The 23,678-nt window shown below is 42.7% G+C and overlaps 2 protein-coding genes across 5 annotated transcripts in view; one reads left to right on the top strand and one right to left on the bottom strand.

Moving 5' to 3' along the window:
- The first annotated feature begins 764 nt into the window (after positions 1 to 764).
- On the top strand, positions 765 to 7,582 carry LOC116375250 (putative zinc finger protein 286B). 3 transcript variants are annotated; one of them, XM_031831509.1, is made up of 9 exons: positions 765 to 1,109; positions 1,249 to 1,445; positions 2,265 to 2,369; positions 2,478 to 2,573; positions 2,894 to 3,004; positions 3,183 to 3,303; positions 3,414 to 3,713; positions 4,055 to 4,220; positions 4,348 to 5,505. In XM_031831509.1, the coding sequence occupies exons 1-9, from the start codon at positions 1,076 to 1,078 to the stop codon at positions 4,388 to 4,390; spliced, it is 1,173 nt and encodes a 390-aa protein (XP_031687369.1). In that variant the 5' UTR covers positions 765 to 1,075; the 3' UTR covers positions 4,391 to 5,505. The 3 variants fall into 3 exon arrangements, with proteins under 3 accessions (XP_031687369.1, XP_031687368.1, XP_031687370.1); XM_031831510.1 differs by having other exon boundaries at positions 769 to 1,109; positions 4,061 to 4,220; positions 4,348 to 4,508; XM_031831508.1 differs by lacking the exon at positions 4,055 to 4,220 and having other exon boundaries at positions 4,348 to 7,582.
- LOC109896571 (ras association domain-containing protein 8) overlaps positions 6,288 to 23,678 on the bottom strand; it is a 34,143-nt gene continuing 16,752 nt past the window's right edge. Inside the window, exons 2-5 of one of the 2 annotated variants that reach the window (XM_020490822.2) lie at positions 20,778 to 20,967; positions 18,159 to 19,090; positions 10,040 to 10,169; positions 6,288 to 9,761 (exon numbers count right to left, since the gene is read on the bottom strand). In XM_020490822.2, coding sequence (XP_020346411.1) covers positions 9,646 to 9,761; positions 10,040 to 10,169; positions 18,159 to 19,090; positions 20,778 to 20,889 — 1,290 coding nt within the window. In that variant the 5' untranslated portion in view covers positions 20,890 to 20,967 and the 3' untranslated portion in view covers positions 6,288 to 9,645. The remainder of the gene's footprint in view (positions 9,762 to 10,039; positions 10,170 to 18,158; positions 19,091 to 20,777; positions 20,968 to 23,678) is intronic. The other variant, XM_020490820.2, reaches the window with a different exon arrangement.

Raw genomic sequence — 23,678 nt, 5'->3', positions numbered from 1 at the left:
CTGCAAAAATTTGTTCTGCGGTAATCACAGGCTTGGGAGATCTTATACGTTTTGTTCTATGAGATCATCTTCATCAGCTAATGTCACTTTTTGGGAATTTTTAAGTATTTATGTAATTTAAAAAAGTACAGAGCACATAAAGGCTTCATAATTCATTAAGGTCATGTTAAATGACTGATGTTATCTCATAGAACAAAACGTTCAAGATCTCCTAAGCCTGTGTTAACCTCTGACCTTATTTTTGGCGTTTATCCCAAAACCCTATTTTCGGCTTTTAGTTGGCGAGCTCTATTATCATCCCTATTAATTAATGTTGATGGTTAAGAGGCAGCTCCCCAGAAAACTGCAGATGACTTTGACCTCCATCTGACAAGGCAAGTACGCTGGACAAGCCTTTTCCACAATGATGAGAGCTCAAATTTTCTTTATTAGATGGCAGGAGAGTAACGGCAATTTTGTTGACATTTGAAACAAAAATATGAACCATTTAATAATATTTCATTCATTTTAATTACGGAAGTGGAGCTGTCTCTCAGTCAGGGTTTTGACTAGGTGGTATACAGGAATTTTTTTGTAGCAGGTTAGGAGAACATACACAGCAGGTTAGGAGAATTAGGCTATTTTGGTGGGAAATATTATAAACCCTCAAATAAACAAAATTATATATTGCAATGACTAAATACAAAGAGAATAATATTTTGTGATATGCATCTCTCTTTTTAAAAATGAGGACCTTTATTCTGTAGGATTGTTTTTTAAACATCACCCGGAAGTACAGTACTTCGTCGAGGTCAATGATTTGTTTATTGTTCGTCAAAGCACAGATAGATGAGTAGAACATCTTTGGTAAAAGTAATGGGATGTGCAAATGTTGGCTATCTATAGAAAACGGGTTTAGTTTGCTAGCTAACTAGTATAGTCTTAGCTAGCTTGCATAAAGATATCAACCTTTTTAGCTACGTTGTAAACCCTCAGTGTATATTCTAGGCTTGGTCACTCCTAACATTAGCATCAAACTCTTTAGGTAGCTAACAGTAGCTTGTTTCAGTGGCTTCTTTTTCTTTGCAAACTAGCTATGGATATCGTTATTTATCCAGCATCAGAACAAGGTTAGTTTGTGTTAAATGTAGAAAAGTGATTTCCATTCAAATATGTCCTATAGCCTACACATAGCTTGTAATAATAGTAACTAGCTGAGTTATGGAATGTATTTGTTTATCTGTTAATTCCTCTTCTCTTCGGCGACAGATCTCCCTCTGTTCTCCTTGCGTCTCCTGGTTCCACCTCTACGACTGATGTCAGCTTTCATGTGGCAAGTGGCTCAAGAGCGTAATGTGATGCAGTATGGGAAGCTGGAGGAGTTTGTGACTTTGGTGACAGAGATGGTTCCAGAGCTGCTGAGCTCCAGGCAGAGGACCCAACTCATCCTGGGACTGAGAGCAAGGGTGAGAGAGGTGGAAATGTTGAGGGTTGGGAGGGGAAGAGTCTTATGATGGAAAATACTATGGGCAGCTACTAGCTGCAATTACTGTGCGTCTGCTCTGCTCTGATTAATCAGGCTGTAATACACAATTCATTGGTACATACAGACAGCAACTAATGCCTGAAAAATCGTATGAATGTTCATTACAAGCCAGAATGTTGAATAAAATTACATTTAAACTTACTCTACCGGTTGTCTGGCGGATTGTCCTTCAGCATTTGCGACATTTAAACAGGAAAGTATTGTTTACCCAACCTTTTGGAGATATGGTTCGGCACCTAGGTAAAATTAGTTTTATATTGGATATTTGTTTTTCTCTTCAATAGCTATAGAACCAATATTCTGATTCGGGGGGGGGGGGGGTGGAGAACAATCCACACCTTTTTTGTGTGTGAATATCTTTCAATATTTCTTTCCCCTACAATTCCACACAAAAAAATTCTCTATCCTCCCGATTCAGAAAATACAATTTTCATTGTCATGGCAAGCTTGGAGAGAGAAAAAAAAATCGCTAATTACCTTCACCTTGGTAGGCCCTAGACAATACTTTCCTGTGGATATTTTATCGGGTTTCAAGCGTCTGAAGGACAAACCACACACACAACTGGTAGAGTAAGTTTACATTTAACTTTATTCAACATTCTGGCTTGTAAGGAACACTTACACAATTTTGCAGGCATTCATTTCATGCTGTATGTACCAATAAATTGTGTATTACAGCCTGATTAATCAGACTACCCTGGCCCTAGTCCTGCTTTTCACATATCCACCTCTGTTCCAGATGGTTTTAGAGTTGTGTTGCAGTGCGGGCAGCGCTGACCTCCTGACCATCCAGGCCCACCTGGACATAATCCACACGTTGACAGAAAAGTCCTTACACAAAGAGGTAGTTTAAATTGGCAACACTTTATGAATGAGACACTGGGAAGAACTTTATTTCTGAAAGATGGACTCCTGTACATTTTTCTGATGTTTTGTTTGCGCCTAATGACAGAGTCATGGTGATGAATTGGAGGCTTCAGATTCTAACTTTGTGGAGCTAGTCCAAACCCTGCTGGAAGACCCTTCTGAGAGGGAGCATTTCTTCCAGGTGAGGAACTTTCTCTAGAGTTCTTTATGATCCGTTTGCTTGAATATATTTCTGAAATAGGCTACTAGTTGAACATCTACTTAGATCAACTGCTCCTCTATTGTTCCCACAAGTAAGGGAGGAGGCTGATGACATCGCATCAGACCAACTCCTTGAATGGCCTACTGCTTGTAGTTTGCACCCTTACATGTGTGTACATTACTGTACTTATACTTGGGATATTGTTTCTTAACAGGAAAAGTTCCAAAATAGCTGGAGTGCATCTTAAATGGAGACATTTGGCACTAGACCCATTTCATGCGATATTGTCTATTTCACAGGAGGTGTTCCCAGTCCACTATGGCCCTCGGTATGACACAGCGCTGCAGACACTGGTGTGGGAGTTCCTCTCCAGACTGGAGGAGCTGCTGCTTGTACCAGACCTCACGCAGGTACTGAGGAAAGCATCTCAGTTCTAAAAGATTGACGGAACATCACGTCATGTGGCTCAACAGATGAATTGAATGGTGTTTTTGGTCATTTCAAAACTTGTACCAGCCACTTGAGGTTTTGTATTTCAACTCTTTATTATCCTGTATTGCCCTGCTCCCCTTGCCCTGCCCCCCTTAGACAACAGCATGGCTCAGTGCTGCCCCCTCTGTCCTGGAGGAATGTGGACAGACTGTCTTTGACCCTGAACAACTGAAGACAGTGCTGCAGCACCATCAGCGTCATGGAAACCTGAACAAGAGTAAGTCTCCATCCAGATAATGGCTATGAAGTAAATAGTCCAATTGGACACCTCTTGTATATTTTACTTGCCAATGTAGGTGAGATTAACTGATGTTCTCTCCTACTCAGGTCATGTCTCTAAATACACTGCAGATACCATCCTGTCCACACTGTCCATCCCTCCAAAAATGAGAGTTGTTATTAACTACGAGCCAGACAACTCTGACAATGTGAGGCCATACTCAGATGACAATGAATGCATAGATAAGGGGGTAGAGGTCAGTGAATATGAAGACCACAATGAAATCCTGGATGAAGACACTGATAGATGTTTGGAGGATCTAGGGCTGTCAACATCAGAGGAACAGGAACAGGAGGGTCTGTCACCTGCAGAGACCTCAGTGTTGGTTACTCCAGTACCCTGTGATGGTAAGGAAAATAAAAAAGTTCAAACACTCATCCATTGTTTATGACTAATAAAGTATATGAATTATAATGTGCAAGTAATTGCAAAAATAATAAAATCATTTGAGTAAATGAGGCATACGAAGTCTATTCTATGTGCTTCCACACAGGTGTGGTTCTTGACTTAATTAAACAATTAAAGTCACATGCTTAGGGTCATGTATAGAAATGCTGGGCAGGCTATTATTTTGCCTACCATGGCTATGCCTCCATAGGATGGCGATGCCCCCATCCACAATGCACGAGTGGTATAACTGAATGGTTTGAGCATGAAAACGATGTTAACTATGTGCCATGGCCGTCAGTCACAGATCTCAACCCAATTGAACAATTATGGGAAATTATGGAGAGGTGCCTGAGAGAGCATTTTCCACCACCATCAACAAAGCACAAAATGATGGAATCTATTGTCGAAGAATGGTGTCGCATCCCTCCAATAGAGTTCCAGACACCTGTAGAATCTATGCCAAGGTGCCCAACGCCCTTTGAAAACATTTTATATTGTTGTTTCCTTTAGTTTGGCATTTACCTGTGTAAAAATATGAATCTATATATATGGTGGTTATGTAATCTTATCTCCTGTATTTTCTCTTTACAGAATTGGACTTGGATCATTCTCTCAACGTAATGGTGAATGCTGACGAGCCATGCCAGGTTCTTACCTGCACTCTGCCTCCATTCTCTCACAGTGAAATGGCCAACCTCTGCAAGACCGACCAAGTAGAAAAGGACAGAAAGCAGGTTGACAAGAAAGAAGAGGTGGTCAGAAATGGGGACAAAAAGAGGGTGATCAAACCGGTTGACAAGAAAAAAAAGGTGGTCAGAAAGGGAGACAAAAAGAGGGTGATCAAACCGGTTGACAAGAAAAAAGAGGGATCCCCTGCACCCCAAAACAAGACTCATACATGTGAGTGTGGGAAGGTTTTCAAAAAACCATCACTGTTGACGCTACATATGGGAGTTCACACGATGCCATATCATTGTGACCAGTGTCCCAAACGATATGCTACTCCTGGGGCACTGAAAAAGCACCAGCTACTTCACACAGAAGAAAGACCATTTGCATGTGAACACTGTGACCGGAGGTACAGGAGTGCTTATGATCTCAAAGTGCACGTACGCATTCACTCTGGGGAGCGCCGTCACATGTGTACTGTCTGTGGTAAGAGGTTTACCCAGCAGTGTGCACTAGTGAGACACACGCGAATGCATGCTGGGGAAAAGAATTATTTATGTAGCATATGTGGTAAGGCATTCCTTACCTCAGGAGAACTGCGGTTGCATACACGAACGCACACAGGAGAAAACCCCCACACCTGTAAACATTGTGGAAAGGGTTTCAAAGTATCTTGCCATCTTATGGTTCATCTGCGATCTCACACAGGCGAGCGTCCTTACACCTGCACCCAATGCCCCAAATCTTTCACTACCTCAGACTCTCTTAGAACGCACATATATACACACACTGGGGAGAAACCTCACCGGTGCTCAGAGTGTGGGAAAACATTTACTCAAAGGGGTAATATGGTAAATCATATGAGAAGAGTTCATAGACCGGTTAAGATTCTCCAAAAGTACTCCCAACACAGACAAAGTCTCGTAAAAAAAAAAAATTGAGAACAAAATAAACTATGTAGGAGTTAATTCCAATGTAAATACTAGCAGTATACACATGATTTACAGGTCCTCTTTTGTATATCAGATTATCATACCAAAACATGTTTTTCAATAAACTTCTTCCGATTTTTCATGCCGACACATGATATTCGAGACTACAAATAACGATAATGATTTTAGAAGCGGGATTATGATTTACATTGACCCAATTTAAAATGGTTTAAACCTCCAGATTCCTTTACACAATGCATCCCCAACTACCTCCTGTGTTGTTCAGGGAGATCTGAAAACTTTCGGTTCAAGATGTCTTTTTAATTGTGTACAATTAATTGTGTAAATGTGGGCACAATCAGAATGTTGAAGATCAGAATTTATGTTAGAGCAAGGTATAAACGGGCTTGATTCAATCTGTATTGCAGAATGATCGCAGAAGATTTGCGTTATAGCACGATTAAAATTGAAAGGCACTGTTCCTGCATTTGCAGAGACTGTGTTCATGGTAAACACTGCATATGTCGACTCAATCGGAAATAACCTTTAAATTTGTGATACGGATTGAATCCAGCCATAGTCTATACATTTCTCTCCCAGATCTGCAAAACCAGTGGTCCAGGGTTCAAATCCATCTTTTCTTATGTGTTGGATTATTGAGATACATACACACTATGACTCAACAAATCTGCCAATCCTCAAGTGGCGCATTGGGATTGTTCCAAGACACAAAATCATTTGTGGACAGACAAGATTGTAGCGTCTAATCCTCTCAATTCCTAATTTCTTTACATTTGGTAATATCATTAATTGAATGAGTCAGCTGTGACACAATATTAGTGCTGAAGGACAACAAAATGAGTTCAAATATTGTCTTTTCATTTGAGTTGAAGTCCGCTACAACACAAGGACAAACTTTCAACACTGGTCTAAATGTATTAAGCATTTTATATATCAGTTTATTACAATGATGTCATGGATGTGGCAAAGTCATTTCTCTCAGATGTTTGTGGGGAAAAAGAAGTAGAACATGTCATTCTCATACATGACAGCTCCGTCCGAAATGTTGGCAGAACTTCCTTCCAATCATTTACTCTTTGGGCTGGTTTCCCGGACATATCGTCAGCCTAGTCCTAGACTATAAACTGTGTTCACGGGATATTCTCTATTGAACGTCCATCTCAATCTAAAACTAGGTTTAAGGCTGGATTTAATCCGTACCGCTGAAAAGCTGCGCCACAGTTTCTAAACCCAGAGACTTCCGGGAAAGCTTGCGAAACAGACCAAGCAAACCAGGCTGGGGTTTGAGAAGTCAATGAGAGAAGTGAACAATTATGAATTAGTTCTCAATTTAAAGGCACAACCTAGCTTCGAGACAATATTTTAAGAAATTGAACATGTTATTACTCCAACCTCGTGAAAGTGACAAACTGACACGTTTTCATTTTTGCGCCTTTGATTGGAGACCTGCACATGCGCAGTACGGTGTGAGATGACCGTTAGACCCGATGACGTGTTTCCAACGTTGCCATGACATCGCCTACAAGTCTGGGCAGGTATTTATTTTGGAGAAGCAGTTTATGCCTTCGTTACTGTCTTTTGCGGCACAATAGAAATGTAAATGCAATGTTCCCGCGTTCGTGGAGACAGCATTCATGGTAAACGCTGCATATGTCGGCTCAATCAAAAAATATTGAGCCGGTCTAGAAAACCGTTGATTATAGACATGTTTACGAAGACAGGCCCAAAAGACTTCTGAGAACACCATACTCAGTTGGTGCAACATTTAAGAACAGTCCTAAAAGATTTCAGTGCAGTCATTCCATGTCATTTCAGCGAGCAATGACACCCACCATCTCAGATTGTTCAGAAATAGTTTGTTAGAAACAGGTAAGATTGGCATTCCTAAAACATTATTTTATTGAAATAGAATTTAATCAAAATAATGTTTCAGGAATGCTAATCGTATCTGTTACTCACTACAGAAACAATTTCAGAAAAAACCTGGGATAGTGGGTGTCGAAATCCTCATGTGCTTTTTGATGTGAAACGACCCTGCAACTTTGGACCTTTATTCGTAGGCTGTGTCTAATAACCACCAAAAGATGGGGCACTTTTTAGGGTTTAAAAACCCTCTTTGTTTACAGTTTGCATTTCGGTGTCCTCTGACATATTCGAGTGAATGCACTGGTCTGGGACCAAGACATGGCACCGCAGGAGACAGAGCCATGCACTGTGATAAACATTATACTTCCATACTTATAACTCCGCTATCATCGTAAGCCTCTGGTCATTTCAACAATACAAAAACATCAATGAAACCAAGCCATCAGTGCATGCACCAAGCTGTCCACAGAGTAGCAGGATAAAACCAAAGTTAATTCATATTATGAACAACTATTGTCTTTGTCAGCATTATGCATTATTTTAAATATTGTAAAAATATTCCAATACTATGTAGTGATTATTTACAATTCAGTAAGGCATGCTAATAGTCTATGCTGTCTACGTTGTTAAGCGCCATTGTTCTTGTGTTAGTGGGTTACATTTTGGCGACACAGCTCAACCCTTCATGATCCAAACTAGGACATCAATAATACTGAATGGAACGAGCTTTAGGTCCGTCTAATGACCTTGACGTGCGTCCACCGGCTTTGCTGTTGGTGGGGTTCCCTGGTATCAACTAGTCCACAACCAAATAACAACCTTTTATCTCACACAGTCCTCTCTCCACGAGGCTGAAGAGCCACAGAGTGGAGTTCGATCTATTGACAGATACATTCACAGTCCAATAACTCTCTCCATTACAAATGCATCACTTTTAAAGTGGAGGCAGATACAGTGGCCCCTGTAAAGGTATTTACAGAGCATGTTCTGTTTTAACAAATTAAGTACATTCAGGTTGACCACTACCAATCACATTGTCTAACTTGCTTTGGTTCATGTGAGACATCTTTTTAACTTCAGAAAAATTATTAGCCATGTAAGACAATAGACAAACCAACAATCTTTCAAGAGGTTACAAATGATAAAAGAAAACTACAACACAAACAAGACATTATCTCTAAAAACTAAGTGGTAAGTACAAATTCTACAGGCCCTTCCAAAGTAAAAGTGCAACGGTAAACTTACAGCATACTAAACGATACCAATGATGAAAGTGAGTAACCACATAAATTGCATAATGTAATATTTTTGCAAGTATAATCAATATGAAATGACCAATATTAAGATCCTAGCGAAATCTTTTATGAGATGTATTCTGCCACCCAGTGGCAGACCAGATTATACAGCTATTGACATCAGCCACAAAAATAAAAAAAATCACAAAACTGATCAACAATTAGTCACTAGACTGCTGTGTTGACCATAAATGGTGCATCAGATCTCTGGAGCATAGCTGCCATGACTATAAGTATCTGTTATAACAGCCTTTACTGTTCTTAAAGTCTTTAAGGCAGTCAGATATGGCTCTGCTACACACCACAGGTCTCACACAAGGTGGCCTATCTGTGTAAAATAGGGTTTTCTGACCCATTCTGTTTCTGTAACAAATGGCCAATAGACTTTTGAGACCTCTGTCTTTGTAAATCATGGTTGTCAGAAGATATTTAAATTTCCTCTATATCGCATGATCTCCAAGGGACTTTCTTTAGTCTCAACCCCTACAAATAGCTGGATTTCCTCATGGTTGGCCAGGGCCACGGGCAGCAGTGGACTCTTTAGTTAAGTCATCACATGACTGTGATTGTGCACTTTACTAGTCCATTAGCTTGCTATATGAAGGTAACAGAGTGCTAGGTGGTGTTAATACCATATTTCTCGCATCTACTCAGTCCTTGTAGGTCTTCGAGAGGAAATAGAGAAGTGCACAGAGGTGAGGCTAAAACGTTCTGTTTGAAATTGGGCCTTCTGTACCTCAAAAGATGCATGACTGTTTGAAAAGCATAGCAAGAACATGGTTGAGCTCTCCAGCTATCTACCAGTGGCAGAACAGCCAAAACGAGGCAAACATTCTAAATCCTATAGTCTTGACAAAACTGTTGGGGGTCTCTGTGTGTTCTCATGGAAGATGGAGGAAACGCAGCAGAGAGAAGGGGAAGGATGGCATTGTGGGAGGACAGGGTGGAGATCAGAGGAGGCTAGGGGATGAGCTGCCAGCGCAAGTGCTCATTGTAATGGTTGTTTCCATGTGTTTGGTACCATTCCATTTATTCCATTCCAGCCATTACATTGAACTCCAGCAGAGGGTCACTGATGGTAGGCAGCAGAAGGTAAAGGTCAGGGGTCAGACGTAGATGCCCTCAGGGTTGAGGCCTGAAGACACTGGACTCTGCAGAGCTCGGAGGTCGCTAGGGAGGAGGCGGGAGGAGCCCAGACGTTTCAGCAAGCCTGATTGGAGGTCTGGAGAGAGAGGGGAGGAGGAAGTCATCAAGAAGTCTATGTTGTGTTATTTTAATTTTTAATTATACTTCTTTACTTTCAGGTTGAGCATTTAGTGTGTAGATTAGACTGGCGTGACAAAATGTAACATTACTATCCAAATAAAGAGCTTTTCAAAATCCTGACATGGTGTACTAACTTCCAGTAGGGGGTAGTGTTGGATAATACAATGTTTGAAATGTCTGAGCCCAGATTGGGCAGAAAATCTGACGAGGAAACTTTGTAATGCTTGTGTGTACCTGTGTTATTCTCCTGGTCATTGGGCTGGGCTGGTAGAACGCTGACCTTGGTGCCAGTCTGATGGATGAACTGCTGAAGGTTCACCTGTCTCAGCTCCCTGGTCAACTGCTCCAACTCCTGCTCCTTCTCCTGCAACAAACAACCACTCAACTAGTCATTTACTTCCCCTGTAGTTTCTACTGTCAGTTCCACTTCCCTGTATACTCGGTTTGTCAACTGATGGGGCCCACCTGGCCACACGTGCCTAACAAGCAACTTTATAGATTCATACGATGTTTCAAATATATTTTTATCTTGTGGAATTGTATTCCTTTACATTTAAGGCTATTTGCAGGTGGAATTGTTGCATTGAGAAGAACCTTTAAAATCAGACAGTTTACGGTTACATACATATTGCAGGTGGTTAAACCCAATAAAGGAGCAGTCATTCTAGGGCCCAGCTAAGGAAGAGTTGGTTCTAGGGAAAGAGTAATGTAAGTCTGGTGGAGTAGATCTGCAGTTCTTTTCAGGGCCCAAAATCACCAGTAGTATATAACTCACCACCCGAATCTTTAAAATAACTGTTTTACCTCACGCCCACACTATTGCTGCACTATTGCTGCATTTAGACAGGCAACCCAATCAGGCAGATTATTTCCACTAATTTGTCTTTTGACCAATCACAAAATATATTTTCACATCAGCTCTTTTTCAGAGCTGATCTGATTGGTCAAAAGACCAATTAGTGAAAATAAGATCAGTATTGGGCTGCCTGTCTAAATGTAGCCTGTGTGGTGTACTCCACCCTGTAAGTAAACGTTACATCATGAGGACTAATAAGAGGCCTCCAAAATGTTCCTACTAAAAACACAGGGCCCTTTTCAATCAAACACAGTAACTTCAAAAACATTCTTCCCAAGCAGTGAGAAACCATGCTTAAATTAATAAACAGTTATGTTGCATTGTAAACATGGTTTTGTCAAGGACATGAATCCAAACTAATATAAATTCAGCGCCAGACGAATGTAAAATATATATATGTAGTACCAGTCAAAGGTTTGGACACACCTACTCATTCCAAAGTTTTTCGTTATTTTTACTGTTTTCTACATTGTAGAATAATAGTGAAGACATCAAAACTATGAAATAACACATATGGAATCATGTAGTAACCAAAAAAAAGTGTTCAACAAATCACATTTTATATTTGAGATTCTTCATTGTAGCCACCCTTTGCCTTGATGATAGCTTTGCACACTCTTGGCATTCTCTCAACCAGCTTCATGTGGTAGTCACCTGGAATGCATTTCAATTAACAGGTGTCCCTTTTTAAAAGTTAGTTTGTGGAATTTTTTGAATTAATAATGTGTCAGTTGTGTTGTGACAAGGTAGGGGTGGTACACAGAAAATAGCCCTATTTGGTAAAAGACCAAGTCCATATTACAGCAAGAACAGCTCAAATAAGCAAAGAGAAATGACAGTCCATCATTACTTTAAGACATGAAGTTCAGTCAATCCGGAAAAGTTCAAGAACTTTGAAAGTTTCTTCAAGTGCCGTCGCAAAAACTGCCACCTTTATTTAACCAGGTAGGCCAGTTGAGAACAAGTTCTCATTTACAACTGCGACCTGGCCAAGATAGAGCAAAGCAGTGTGACACAAACAACAACACAGTTACACATGCGATAAACAAACGTACCGTCAATAATACAATAGAAAAGTCTATATACAGTGTGTGCAAATGTAGTAAGATTAGGGAGGTAAGGCAATAAATAGGCCATAGTGGCGAAATAATTACAATTTAGCAATTAAACACTGGAGTGATAGATGTGCAGAAGATGAATGTGCAAGTAGAGATACTGGGGTGCAAAGGGGCAAAATAATAAATAGCAATATGGGGATGAGGTAGTTGGGTGGGCTATTTACAGATGGGCTACGTATAGGTGCAATGATCGGTAAGCTGCTCTGACAGCTGACGCTTAAAATTAGTGAGGGAGATATGAGTCTCCAGCTTCAGTGATTTTTTTCAATTAGTTCCAGTCATTGGCAGCAGAGAACTGGAAGGAAAGGCGGCCAAAGGGGGAGTTGGCTTTGGGGGTGATCAGTGAAATATACCTGCTGGAGCACGTGCTTCGGGTGGGTGCTGCCATGGTGACCAGTGAGCTGAGATAAGGCGGGGCTTTACCTAGCAAAGACTTATAGATGACCTGGAGTCAGAGAGTTTGGCAACGAATATGAAGCGAGGGCCAGCCAATGAGAGCATACAGGTCGCAGTGGTGGGTAGTATATGGGACTTTGGTGACAAAAAGGATGGCACTGTAATAGACTACATCCAATTTGCTGAGTAGAGTGTTGGAAGCTATTTTGTAAATTACATCGCCGATGTCAATGATCTGTCATTTTTACAAGGGTATGTTTGGAAGCATGAGTGAAAGGATGCGTTGTTGCGAAATAGGAAGCCGATTCTAGATTTAATTTTGGATTGGAGATGCTTAATGTAAGGCTGGAAGGGGAGTTTACAGTCTAACCAGACACCTAGGTATTTGTAGTTGTCAACATATTCTAACACGGAACCCAAAATGGCTGTGCACGTGCGCCATCGTGCATAAATGTATTTTGTCCACCCACACCAAACATGATCATGACACACAGGTTAAAAAAATCAAAACAAACTCTGAACCAATTACATTAATTTGGGGACAGGTCGAAAAGTATTAAACATTTATGGCAATTTAGCTAGCTAGCTTGCACTTGCTAGCTAATTTGTCCTATTTAGCTAGCTTGCTGTTGCTAGCTAATTTGTCCTGGGATATAAACATTGAGTTGTTATTTTACCTGAAATGCACAAGGTCCTCTACTCCCACAATTAATCCACACATAAAACGGTCAACCAAATAGTTTCTAGCCATCTCTCCTCCTTCCAGGCTTTTTCTTCTCTGGACTTTATATTGCAATTGGCAACTTTCATAAATTAGGTGCATTACCGCCACTGACCTCGTTCGTCTTTCAGTCACCCACGTAGGTATAACCAATGAGGAGATGGCATGTGGGTATCTGCTTCTATAAACAAATGAGGAGATGGGAGAGGCCGGACTTGCAGCGTGATTTGCGTCACAAATAGAACTGACTTGTATTTTATCCCTTGGCAACGCAGATGCAGTGTGGGTGCAATAATTGAATAATATAGATTTCTAAATTTATTTTGTAACGCTCGAACAGAGTAGTGATGCTAGACGGGCGGGGGCCAGAGTAGTGATGCTAGACGGGCGGGCGGTCGCGGGCAGCGATCGGTTGAAGAGCATGCATTTAGTTTTGCTTGCATTTAAGAGCAGTTGGAGGCCATGGAAGGAGTGTTGTATGGCATTGAAGCTCATCTGGAGGTTTGTTAACACAGTCTCCAAAGAAGTATCAGAGAATTACCAGCAACAAGAGTGTCATCATTGATTTATACAGAGAAAAGAGTCAGCCCAATAATTTTTATTTAAACCAGGTAGGCAAGTTGAGAACAAGTTCTCATTTACAATTGCGACCTGGCCATGATAAAGTAAAGCAGTTCGACACATACAACAACAGAGAGTTACACATAGAGTAAAACAAACATACAGTCAATAATACAGTAGAAAAATAAGTCTATATACAATGTGAGCAAGTGAGGTGAGATAAGGGAGGTAAAGGCAAAAAAAAGGGCATGGTGGCGACGTAAATACAATATTGCAAGTAAAACACTGGAATGGTTGATTTACAGTGGAAGAATGTGCAAAGTAGAGATGGAAAAAATGGGGTGCAAAGGAGCAAAATAAATAAATAAATACAGTAGGGAAAGAGGTAGTTGTTTGGGCTAAATTATAGATGGGCTATGTACAGGTGCAGTAATCTGTGAGCTTCTCTGACAGCTGGTACTTAAAGCTAGTGAGGGAGATAAGTGTTTCCAGTTTCAGAGATTTTTGTAGTACGTTGCAGTCATTGGCAGCACAGAACTGGAAGGAGAGGCGGCCAAAGGAAGAATTGGTTTTGGGGGTGACCAGAGAGATATACCTGCTGGAGCGCGTGCTACAGGTGGGTGCTGCTATGGTGACCAGTGAGCTGAGATAAGGGGGGACTTTACCTAGCAGGGTCTTGTAGATGACCTGGAGCCAGTGGGTTTGGCGACGAGTATGAAGCGAGGGCCAGCCAACGAGAGATTACAGGTCGCAGTGGTGGGTAGTATATGGGGCTTTGGTGACAAAACGGATGGCACTGTGATAGACTGCATAACAATTTATTGAGTAGGGTATTGGAGGCTATTTTATAAATGACATCGCCGAAGTCGAGGATTGGTAGGATGGTCAGTTTTACCAGGTTATGTTTGGCAGCATAAGTGAAGGATGCTTTGTTGTGAAATAGGAAGCCAATTCTAGAGGAGAGTTTACAGTCTAACCAGGTACCTAGGTATTTATAGTTGTCCACATATTCTAAGTCAGAGCCGTCCAGAGTAGTGGTGTTGGACAGGTGGGCAGGTGCAGGCAGCGATCGGTTGAAGAGCATGCATTTAGATTAACTTGTATTTTAGAGCAATTGGAGGCCATGGAAGGAGAGTTGTAATGGCATTGAAGCTCGCCTAGAGGGTTGTTAACACAGTATCCAAAGAAGGGCCAGAAGTATTCAGAATGGTGTCGTCTGCGTAGAGGTGGATCAGAGACTCACCAGCAGCAAGAGCGACATCATTGATGTATACAGAGAAGAGAGTCGGTCCAAGAATTGAACCCTGTGGCACCCCCATAGAAACTGCCAGAGGCCCGGACAACAGACCCTCCGATTTGACACACTGAACTCGATCAGAGAAGTAGTTGGTGCACCAGACGAGGCAATCATTTGAGAAACCAAGGCTATAGAGTCTGCCGATGAGGATGTGGTGATTGACAGAGTCGAAAGCCTTGGCCAGGTCAATGAATACGGCTGTACAGTATTGTTTCTTATCGATGGAGGCTAAGATATCGTTTAGGACCTTGAGCGTGGTTGAGGTGCACCCATGACCAGCTCTGAAACCAGATTGCATAGCGGAGAAGGTATGGTGGGATTCGAAATGGTCGGTAATCTGTTTGTTGACTTGGCTTTCGAAGTCCTTAGAAAGCCAGGGTAGGATAGATATAGGTCTGTAGCAGTTTGGGTCAAGAGTGCATCTGATTTCCAATCTTTGGGAATCGCAGACGACATGAAAGAGAGGTTGAACAGGCTAGTAATAGGGATGGCAACAATTTTGTCAGATCATTTTTAGAAAGAAAGGGTCCAGATTGTCTAGCCCGGCTTATTTGTAGGGGTCCAGATTTTGCAGCTCTTTCAGAACATCAGCTGAATGGATTTGGGAGAAGGAGAAAGGGGGAAGGCTTGTTCGAGTTGCTGTGGGGGGTGCAGTGCTGTTGACCGGGGTAGGGGTAGCCAGGTGGAAAGCATGGCCAGCCGTAGAAAAATGCTTATTGAAATTCTCAATTATAGTGGATTTATAGGTGGTGACAGTGTTTCCTATCTTCAGTGCAGTGGACAGCTGGGAGGAGGTGTTCTTATTCTCCATGGACTTTACAGTGTTCCAGAACTTTTTTGAGTTTGTGTTGCAGGAAGCAAATTTCTGCTTGAAAAAGCTAGCCTTGGCTTTTCTAACTGCCTGTGTATATTGGTTTCTAGCTTCCCTGAAAAGTTGCATATCACGGGGGCTGTTCGATGCTAATGCAGAACGCCATAGAATGTTTTTGTGTTGGTTAAGGGCAGTCAGGTCTGGAGAGAACCATGGGCTATATCTGTTCCTGGTTCTAAATTTCTTAAATGGGGCATGCTTATTTAAGATGGTGAGGAAGGCATTTTAAAAAAAAAAACAGGCATCCTCTACTGACGGGATGAGACACCCTGGCCAGGTCGATTTGAAAGGCCTGCTCGCTGAAGTGTTTCAAGGAGCGTTTGACAGTGATGAGTGCAGGTCGTTTGACCACTGACCCATTACAGATGCAGGCAATGAGGCAGTGATCTCTGAGATCTTGGTTGAAAACAGCAGAGGTGTATTTAGAGGGCAGGTTGGTCAGGATGATATCTATGAGGGTGCCCGTGTTTACGGATTTAGGGTTGTACCTGGTAGGTTCCTTGATAATTTGTGTGAGATTGGGGGCATCTAGTTTAGATTGTAGGACATCCAGGGTGTTAAGCATATCCCAGTTTAGGTCACCTAACAGTACAAACTCTGAAGATAAATGAGGGACAATTAATTCACATATGGTGTAGTTGGGGATGGAAATTTCTATATTTTTGGTGGCCGTCCTAAACCAGGATTCAGACATGGCTAGGACATCCGGGTTATGCTAAAGCAGTGAATAAAACAAACTTAGAGAGGAAGCTTCGGACGTTATCATGCATGAAACCAAGGCTTTTACGGTTACAGAAGTCAAATGATAGTGCTTAGGGAATAGGAGTGGAACTAGGGGCTACAGGGCCTGAGTTAACCTCTACATCACCAGAGGAACAGAGGAGGAGTAGGATAAGGCTAAAGGCTATATGGCTAAAGGCTATAGGAACTGGTCATCTAGTGCGTTGGGGACAGAGAATAAAAGGAGCAGATTTCTGGGCGTGGTAGAATAGATTCAAGGCATAATGTACAGACAAGGGTATGGTAGGATGTGAGTACAGTGGAGGTAAACCTAGGTGTTGAGTGACGATGAGAGAGGTTTTGTCTCTGGAGGGACAAGTTAAGCCAGGTGAGGTCTCCGCATGTGTCGGGTGGGACGAAAGAGCTATCTAACGGGGGCATTTTGAGTGGGACTGAAGGCTCTAAAGTGAAATAAAACAGTAAAAAAGGATACGTTCATTAAAGTTATCTGCACCTCAGATTGCAGCCCAAATAAATGCTTCACAGAGTTTAACTACAGACATCTCAACATAAACGGTTCAGAGGAGACTGCATGAATCAGGCCTTCATGGTCAAATTTCTTTAAAGAAACCACTTCTAAAGGACAACAATAAGAGCAAGAGACTTGCTTGGGCCAAGAAACATGAGCAATGGACATTAGACCGATGGACATCTGTCCTTTGGTCTGATGAGTCCAAATTTGAGATTTTTGGTTCCAACCGCTGTGTCTTTGTGAGACGCAGAGTAGGTGAATGGATTGATCTCTGCATGTGTGGTTCCCACTGTGAAGCATGGAGGAGGTGTGATGATGTGGGGATACTTTGCTGGTGACATGGTCTGTGATTTTATTTAGCATTCAAGGCACACTTAACCAGCATGGCTACCACAGCATTCTGCAGCGATACGCCATCCCATCTGGTATGCACTTAGTGAAACTATCATTCGTTTTTCAACAGAACAATGACCCAACACACCTCCAGGCTGTGTAAGGGCTATTTGACCAAGAAGGGGAGTGATGGTGCTGCATCAGATTACCTGGCCTCCACAATCACCCAACCTCAACCCAATTGAAATGGTTTGGGATGAGTTAGAAAGTAGAGTGAAGGAAAAGCAGCCAACAAGTGCTCAGCATATGTGGGAACTCCTTCAAGACTGTTGGAAAAGCATTCCAGGTGAAGCTGGTTGAGAGGATGCCAAGAGTGTGCAAAGCTGTCATCAACATTTTTGGTTACTACATGATTCCATGTGTTATTTCATAGTTTTGATGTCTTCACTATTATTCTACAATGTACAAAATAGTAAAAAATAAAGAAAAACCCTTGCACGAGTAGCTGTGTCCAAACGTTTGACTGGTACTGTATATGTTCCAGATAATATGCAGCCCTGTAAAATGGGCTTACGTGTCTTACTTCATTATAATGTTTTCTGCAAAAGGTATCATCACAGTATAATCACCATCATCCATTTTACATAAGGTGTTTGTGTGTCTTCCAATCAATGATAACTGTTGTATTCAACCCTATTTTACAAAAGGTGTTTGTTTATGTACATCATGTGTTGTTTTCAAAACCATTCGGAATCTATGGAAAATTTTAGTGTGGCACTTCTCTCTCTACTGCTTCTGAACATGTTTCATCCCTTAGGTCTTCATCAGTCAAAGCACATAGGAGCATAAATTGCAGTGTTCAGAGTCTCCAGCACCTCCCTAAAATGCTGAATTTGTGTATGTACAATCACTGTTTTCCTATACATTTTTCCTTCTACCAAAGCTGACCTGTAGTTTCTTGCTGGACTGTCCCAGTGAGCGGTCCACAGCCCTGCTGCTGCTCTCCAGCTGCACTCTGTGTTGAACCTGCTGCTCCAGCTCCGCCCTGACCTTCCCCAGCTGGGCCCATGCCTCCTCCTCGTCCACCTGCCTGCTCTGCTCAGTCTCCTGTTCCAGGCCAGCCTCCATGCCCTGGACACGGGTCAGGTACTCCCCCAGTCGGGCTTCACACTCCCGCACTCGTCCAATCAGCTCCTGGAGCTGCTCCCTCAGCTGCCGCTCGCTCTCCTGCTCGATCTGCAGCTCGTTCTGCCAGAACTCCTCCTCGGACATCTCCACCTCATTCCTCCGCAGCTGCTGCTCCAGACGCACCAGCTCCTCCTCCAGCACGCCAATGCCCTCCTGACCCTCGATGCACGTGCCAACATCACCGCTCTCACAGCCCTGTAGCTCTGCCTCGGAGCCCTGCAGCCGGCTCTCCAGTAGCTGGAGCTTGTCCTTCTGCAGCTGGACCAGGTGCAACAGCTCCCGGGCTGGACTGAGGGGCACAGACACCACCCCCCTGCCCTGGTTCAGTGCTCTCTGCTGCTGCTTGGCCTCGGCATCTCTGCCCTTCCCAAAAATATCCCTCAAGCCCTTGGCCGTGAAGGTGAGGGACTTACGCTTGGGCTCCCGACGCTTGAGCGAGCGGTCATTGGCCGATGGGCGCAGCTTGGCCAGAGGAGGCAGGCTCTGGCGGTAGAGGCCGCGCTCGGGCACACGGGATGCGCCGTCGGAGTTGGGACATTCGCTGAGGGAGGGGCCGGTGCGCTGGAGAACCAGCTGCACGTCGCTGGCATACTGGCCCCACATGTTGAGGGACACCACAGGGTTTTCATGCGGGGCCAAGTGGCGTTCCGTCTCCCGCCATCTCTCGATCAACGTGTACCTGCCAGTACGCCCTGTAAAAAGAGTGAGATAATGATTTGATCAGATTCATTAATTGGAGCTTTACTAAGTAATTGGGCTTAGATGACCAATGTACAGTAGTCACACGGCAACTTTGTTTGCTATTTCTTGCCACATACCAGCCGGTGACCAGTTACATACAGACCAGTAGCTAGACTACACTCTGCAGTAGCAGCAGATTACAGAGATCATCTACCATTGACTTTGTCATTGTTATCCCCTCCCGCATTCAGAAACACAGCCACAACCCTAATCTGAACTCTTTACCTCCGCTAAGAACAGGGAAACTCTATGGAAGAACCATTCACAATTACCCCAGACACAGTTTATTGGGTGGGCACTGTGCAGAGTTTTCAGAGTAATGGGTTGTTTTTTCTGGGAAGAACCCAACAGGGATTTCTCTATTCAAATATAGGAGCAGTTGTTCAGTTCCCATTCATGCTAGGGTTGGAGTAAGGTTCAATAAAATTGTGTGTGTGTGTGTGTGTGTGTGTGTGTGTGTGTGTGTGTGTGTGTGTGTGTGTGTGTGTGTGTGTGTGTGTGTGTGTGTGTGTGTGTGTGTGTGTGCGTGTGTGTGTTCTGCGGCAGTTAAGAGCACAAGCCACAGTCTTCCCCCTCTCAACAGCAGAACCCCTATGAAAGGAACACAGTTGTCACTACAGCTGAATCTGGCTGAAGGCCTTTCACATCAAAGTACCCTGGGCCAGACAAAAGACTGAACACATACAAAAGAGGCCCTGGACCATAACTCCTGTACTGTTGATGAAGACACAGCATTTAGCTGTTAGTCCTACAATCATGTATCTGTGCATGGATCACAATGGAATAGCATGTACAAATCCAATGGATTCATTTAACCCTTACATGCTACCTCTAGGACCTCCAAGTATTTTCTCTATGTAAACCATAGAATTTTGGTTCTAAGCAGTGCAAAGTGCAAGTGCAAAACTGTGCCAGTATGAACTGAAAACAGTATGAAATGACAGCAGTATGAAATGAAAACAGTATGAGCAGGGTATTGTCGGGCTGAGCCATACTCACACAGTTCAGTACAGGTCTGTACAGTACTCTGTATCTCCATAATGCAAAAAATTGAAAAGTGGCTCTATGCTCCATGGTATAAAAGTGGCTCCCCGCTAGTTCTACAGCTATTTGGGGTAATAGCTTCATATACATAAATGCGGTTTCATTATGGGAATACAATCCAGTCATCATGTAGTTCTCTCTTCTCCTCTGCGAGCATCTCAATGACATCTATGAATCCTCCCAACACAGCTCATCTTGATTCTCACAATCTCTGTTCACTCCCAGTCAACGCTCATCTTGATTCTCACAATCTCTGTTCACTCCCAGTCAACGCTCATCTTGATTCTCACAATCTCTGTTCACTCCCAGGTTAACGCTCATCTTGATTCTCTGTTCACTCCCAGTCAACTAATGTTGGTGCACTCCATCGTCTTTAGCATCTCTCAGAAACGGACTGTCAAATATGCTGCATGCACTGTGGATGCGTGTCCTGCAAAAGGATCCATTCTCACACATGGTAAGGCTTAAAGGTGTACAGTAGTTCTCTTTAGTTTAATCTTATTTTAAATTTATCCCTTGAACTATCACTTTAATTTGTAAAAAAAAAATGGGGGGGGGGGTGTTTGGACAATATTGCAGGATGGATTGACTCACCAATGGCCTGGGCCAGGGCAATGACCACCTCCTGGCATGTGGTGTGCTCTGTGACGCCACATACGATCCGCTGCACTCCATCCACCCACACTTTCAGCTCCATGGCTCTCATCGAAGGGGCGTCGTCATTCCTCCTCCACACAAGGGGGCGCTACACAGAATCTCTCCGGCATTCTATAGAACAGAGAGACTGTCAAATGCTGGGTTTACTATATAGCTCTGTGAGTTTACTGTGTTCCAAAATGCACACACACAAACACTGAAATACAGAGACTCACAAACAATGCTAAATTATCCATCTTGCTCAGTAAGCTTAAAAATGTACACATCAGAGGTTCTGGGAAATTGCAACTTTCTTGGTGACTACAAGTGAGATGAGACAGCAAAGAAGATGCCAGTTCATTGATGTGAATTAAACCACTCCATATCTCCCCGTATCTCTATCAAAACGGGGGGCAGGACTAAGTTTGAGAAACCTTGCTCTCGTGTCTTACTGCTTTGTCATATTCCTCTCCCATTACTGCTACAGTCAATATTGGCAGCTGTAGAGTCCCATAGAATCAGAGCACTGCATTTCCAAACTGATGCGGGTTACATGGATAGAAAAAGGCTTATAAAAAAAAAAAAATGGAATCTGTTGCTGCACTACATGCACTTTAAAGCTACTTTAGGAGTCCCTCTGTAGCTACTACCAAGGACGAAGGAGAAACTTCAGCAGAAGTTCAGTTACAGTTTCTGGTTTCGAGGTACACATTTAATCATTGGAATAATGGGTTTAATGCAGTGTCTTACAGTCTGTCTCGAAGGCCCTATCTGAAGATGGCGGTTATATTTGGTAATGCCTACGGGAAAGCTTTCTCTGGTCGCTTGCATGAGGAACCCTTTAAACTGCCGACACAAGCACCTTAGCTGAAAGGCAATCATTACAGACCTGGCAAGGCATCAGGCAGATGCAACAGTGCAGATCTGAACCACCAGCCTCCCGGGGAAAACGCAGATGCCCGGAGTTTAAGCATCATTGTTTATCCCTCTCTTGGAACGGCCATCCATTTTCCCGTTTCGTCCCATTATCCACTTTCTGATCCTTAACTCCCTAATGACACGTGAGGCGGGAACAGCTCCCTTGCCTCTTTAAGCATCTTCATCACACCTGCTGCCAGCTTCACAACAATTCCCTGTCACGTTCCCTCTGGTTCGACACCATCCTGCTGCGGGTATCCCTCCGAGACGCCTCTGGTTACTGAGGCCTTCCCTGACTGAGCTATCTGTTCAGGGGCACCACGCTACGTATACAGGCCTTTGGAATCCCGAAGGCAGTGTTGTGTTGCACTGGGAACTGGCAGAGTGATTTGTAACTGTAGACAGCTACTGCAGAATCTCCAGGCCAGAGCCGCCTGTTAACTGGCTGTAAATAGGGCCATTCCCATGCTGCACACAGCTCAGGGGTAGGAGAGAGAGGTGCAGGCTGCCAGGTGTTAAGTGTTCACATGGAAATTGTATTTTGGGTGGCAGAGGAGGAGGCAAGGATATGGAATTATATGATACAATGTAGAAGTATGGTGTTTTTCCAATCTAATAAATTCCATCCCTCAAGCATTTGATAAGATCATAAAAATACCCTTTGTGGAATATTGAGAAATATGGATTGGGGTATAGAATCTTCATCACAGGACCTCTGAAGGCAGGGGCTGGGTGTCAGACTGAGGAGCTCCCTGTGAGATTCTTTCTCCATCCTCCATTCTCAACATCTGTCACGTGTTAAGTATAACTGAAACCACCCTTCTTCGACTGAGAGCCTCGAGGGAAAAAGAAGCTTGACTACTAAGGATGAAGGATGTCATTACTTCACAAGGGCAAAATTGTGGTGTACATATTGGGCAGGGGAAGTAGATGGGTCATCCTCCGAGGCATCCTCCCAAAAACGCAAAACAAAGAGCAAATGTTTCCAACAAATGTGTAGAGTCACAAGCTTGATGTAGTCATTGTGTGCTATGAATATGGGAACAAATACTTAACTTGCTACGACTTTAATACACATAAGTGAATTTGTCGCGATAGTTTTGCTCCCCTAAAATGGGATAATGTACAAAAAGTGCTGTAATTTCTAAACGGTTCACCCGATATGGATTAAAATGCTCTCAAATGAAAGCTGACAGTCTGCACATATGGAATTCCATAAGTGTTATTTCATAGGTTTGATGTCTTCACTATTATTCTACAATGTAGAAAATAGTACAAATATAAATAATGAGTGTGTCCAAACTTTCAACTGATGCTGTATATATATATATATATATATACTCTGATTCTATGGGATTGGCTGGCTGCCAATATTGACTGTAGCAGTAATGGGAGAGGAATATGACAACGAAATTAGATACAGAGTTTCTCAAACTCGGTCCTGTGGCCCCCTCTGGGTGCAAATGTTTCTCTCCTTTGGCAATTTTGCCTATGTTACCTCATCCTGTAAGGCTCACACTCACATCTGACATGATTAACACCCATACACAGGCACTACAAAATGTATGAATTAGCACTTAGATCAAAGTTATTTCTTCAATGTCAAAGTATTTGTTTGGAGTGAATATCAACAGTCATGGTTCTTTGGTGGATCATGTATAAATGTCATCCGACTCAGAAAACTCTCTTGAAATTGGCTTTGTAGAAAACATCTGTCTTTCATCAGAATATTGATGTAACTTTGGATGCCTAATGCCTTAATAGATGTTATTGAACAATGTGAAATACATAATCAATTATCATCAATGTGGAAAATACGCTGTAACGATGACACAACATCGCTAATCAAATACAGTACTACTGTTACTGTCTTAATGCCAATTGACACTCAATCATAGTTCTGACCCGAGTTGAACTAACAAAGACCACATACACACAATA

The sequence above is a fragment of the Oncorhynchus kisutch genome, linkage group LG9 (assembly GCF_002021735.2).
Source record: "Oncorhynchus kisutch isolate 150728-3 linkage group LG9, Okis_V2, whole genome shotgun sequence".
NCBI lineage: Eukaryota > Metazoa > Chordata > Actinopteri > Salmoniformes > Salmonidae > Oncorhynchus > Oncorhynchus kisutch.
This window is presented reverse-complemented; position numbering and strand designations above follow the sequence as displayed.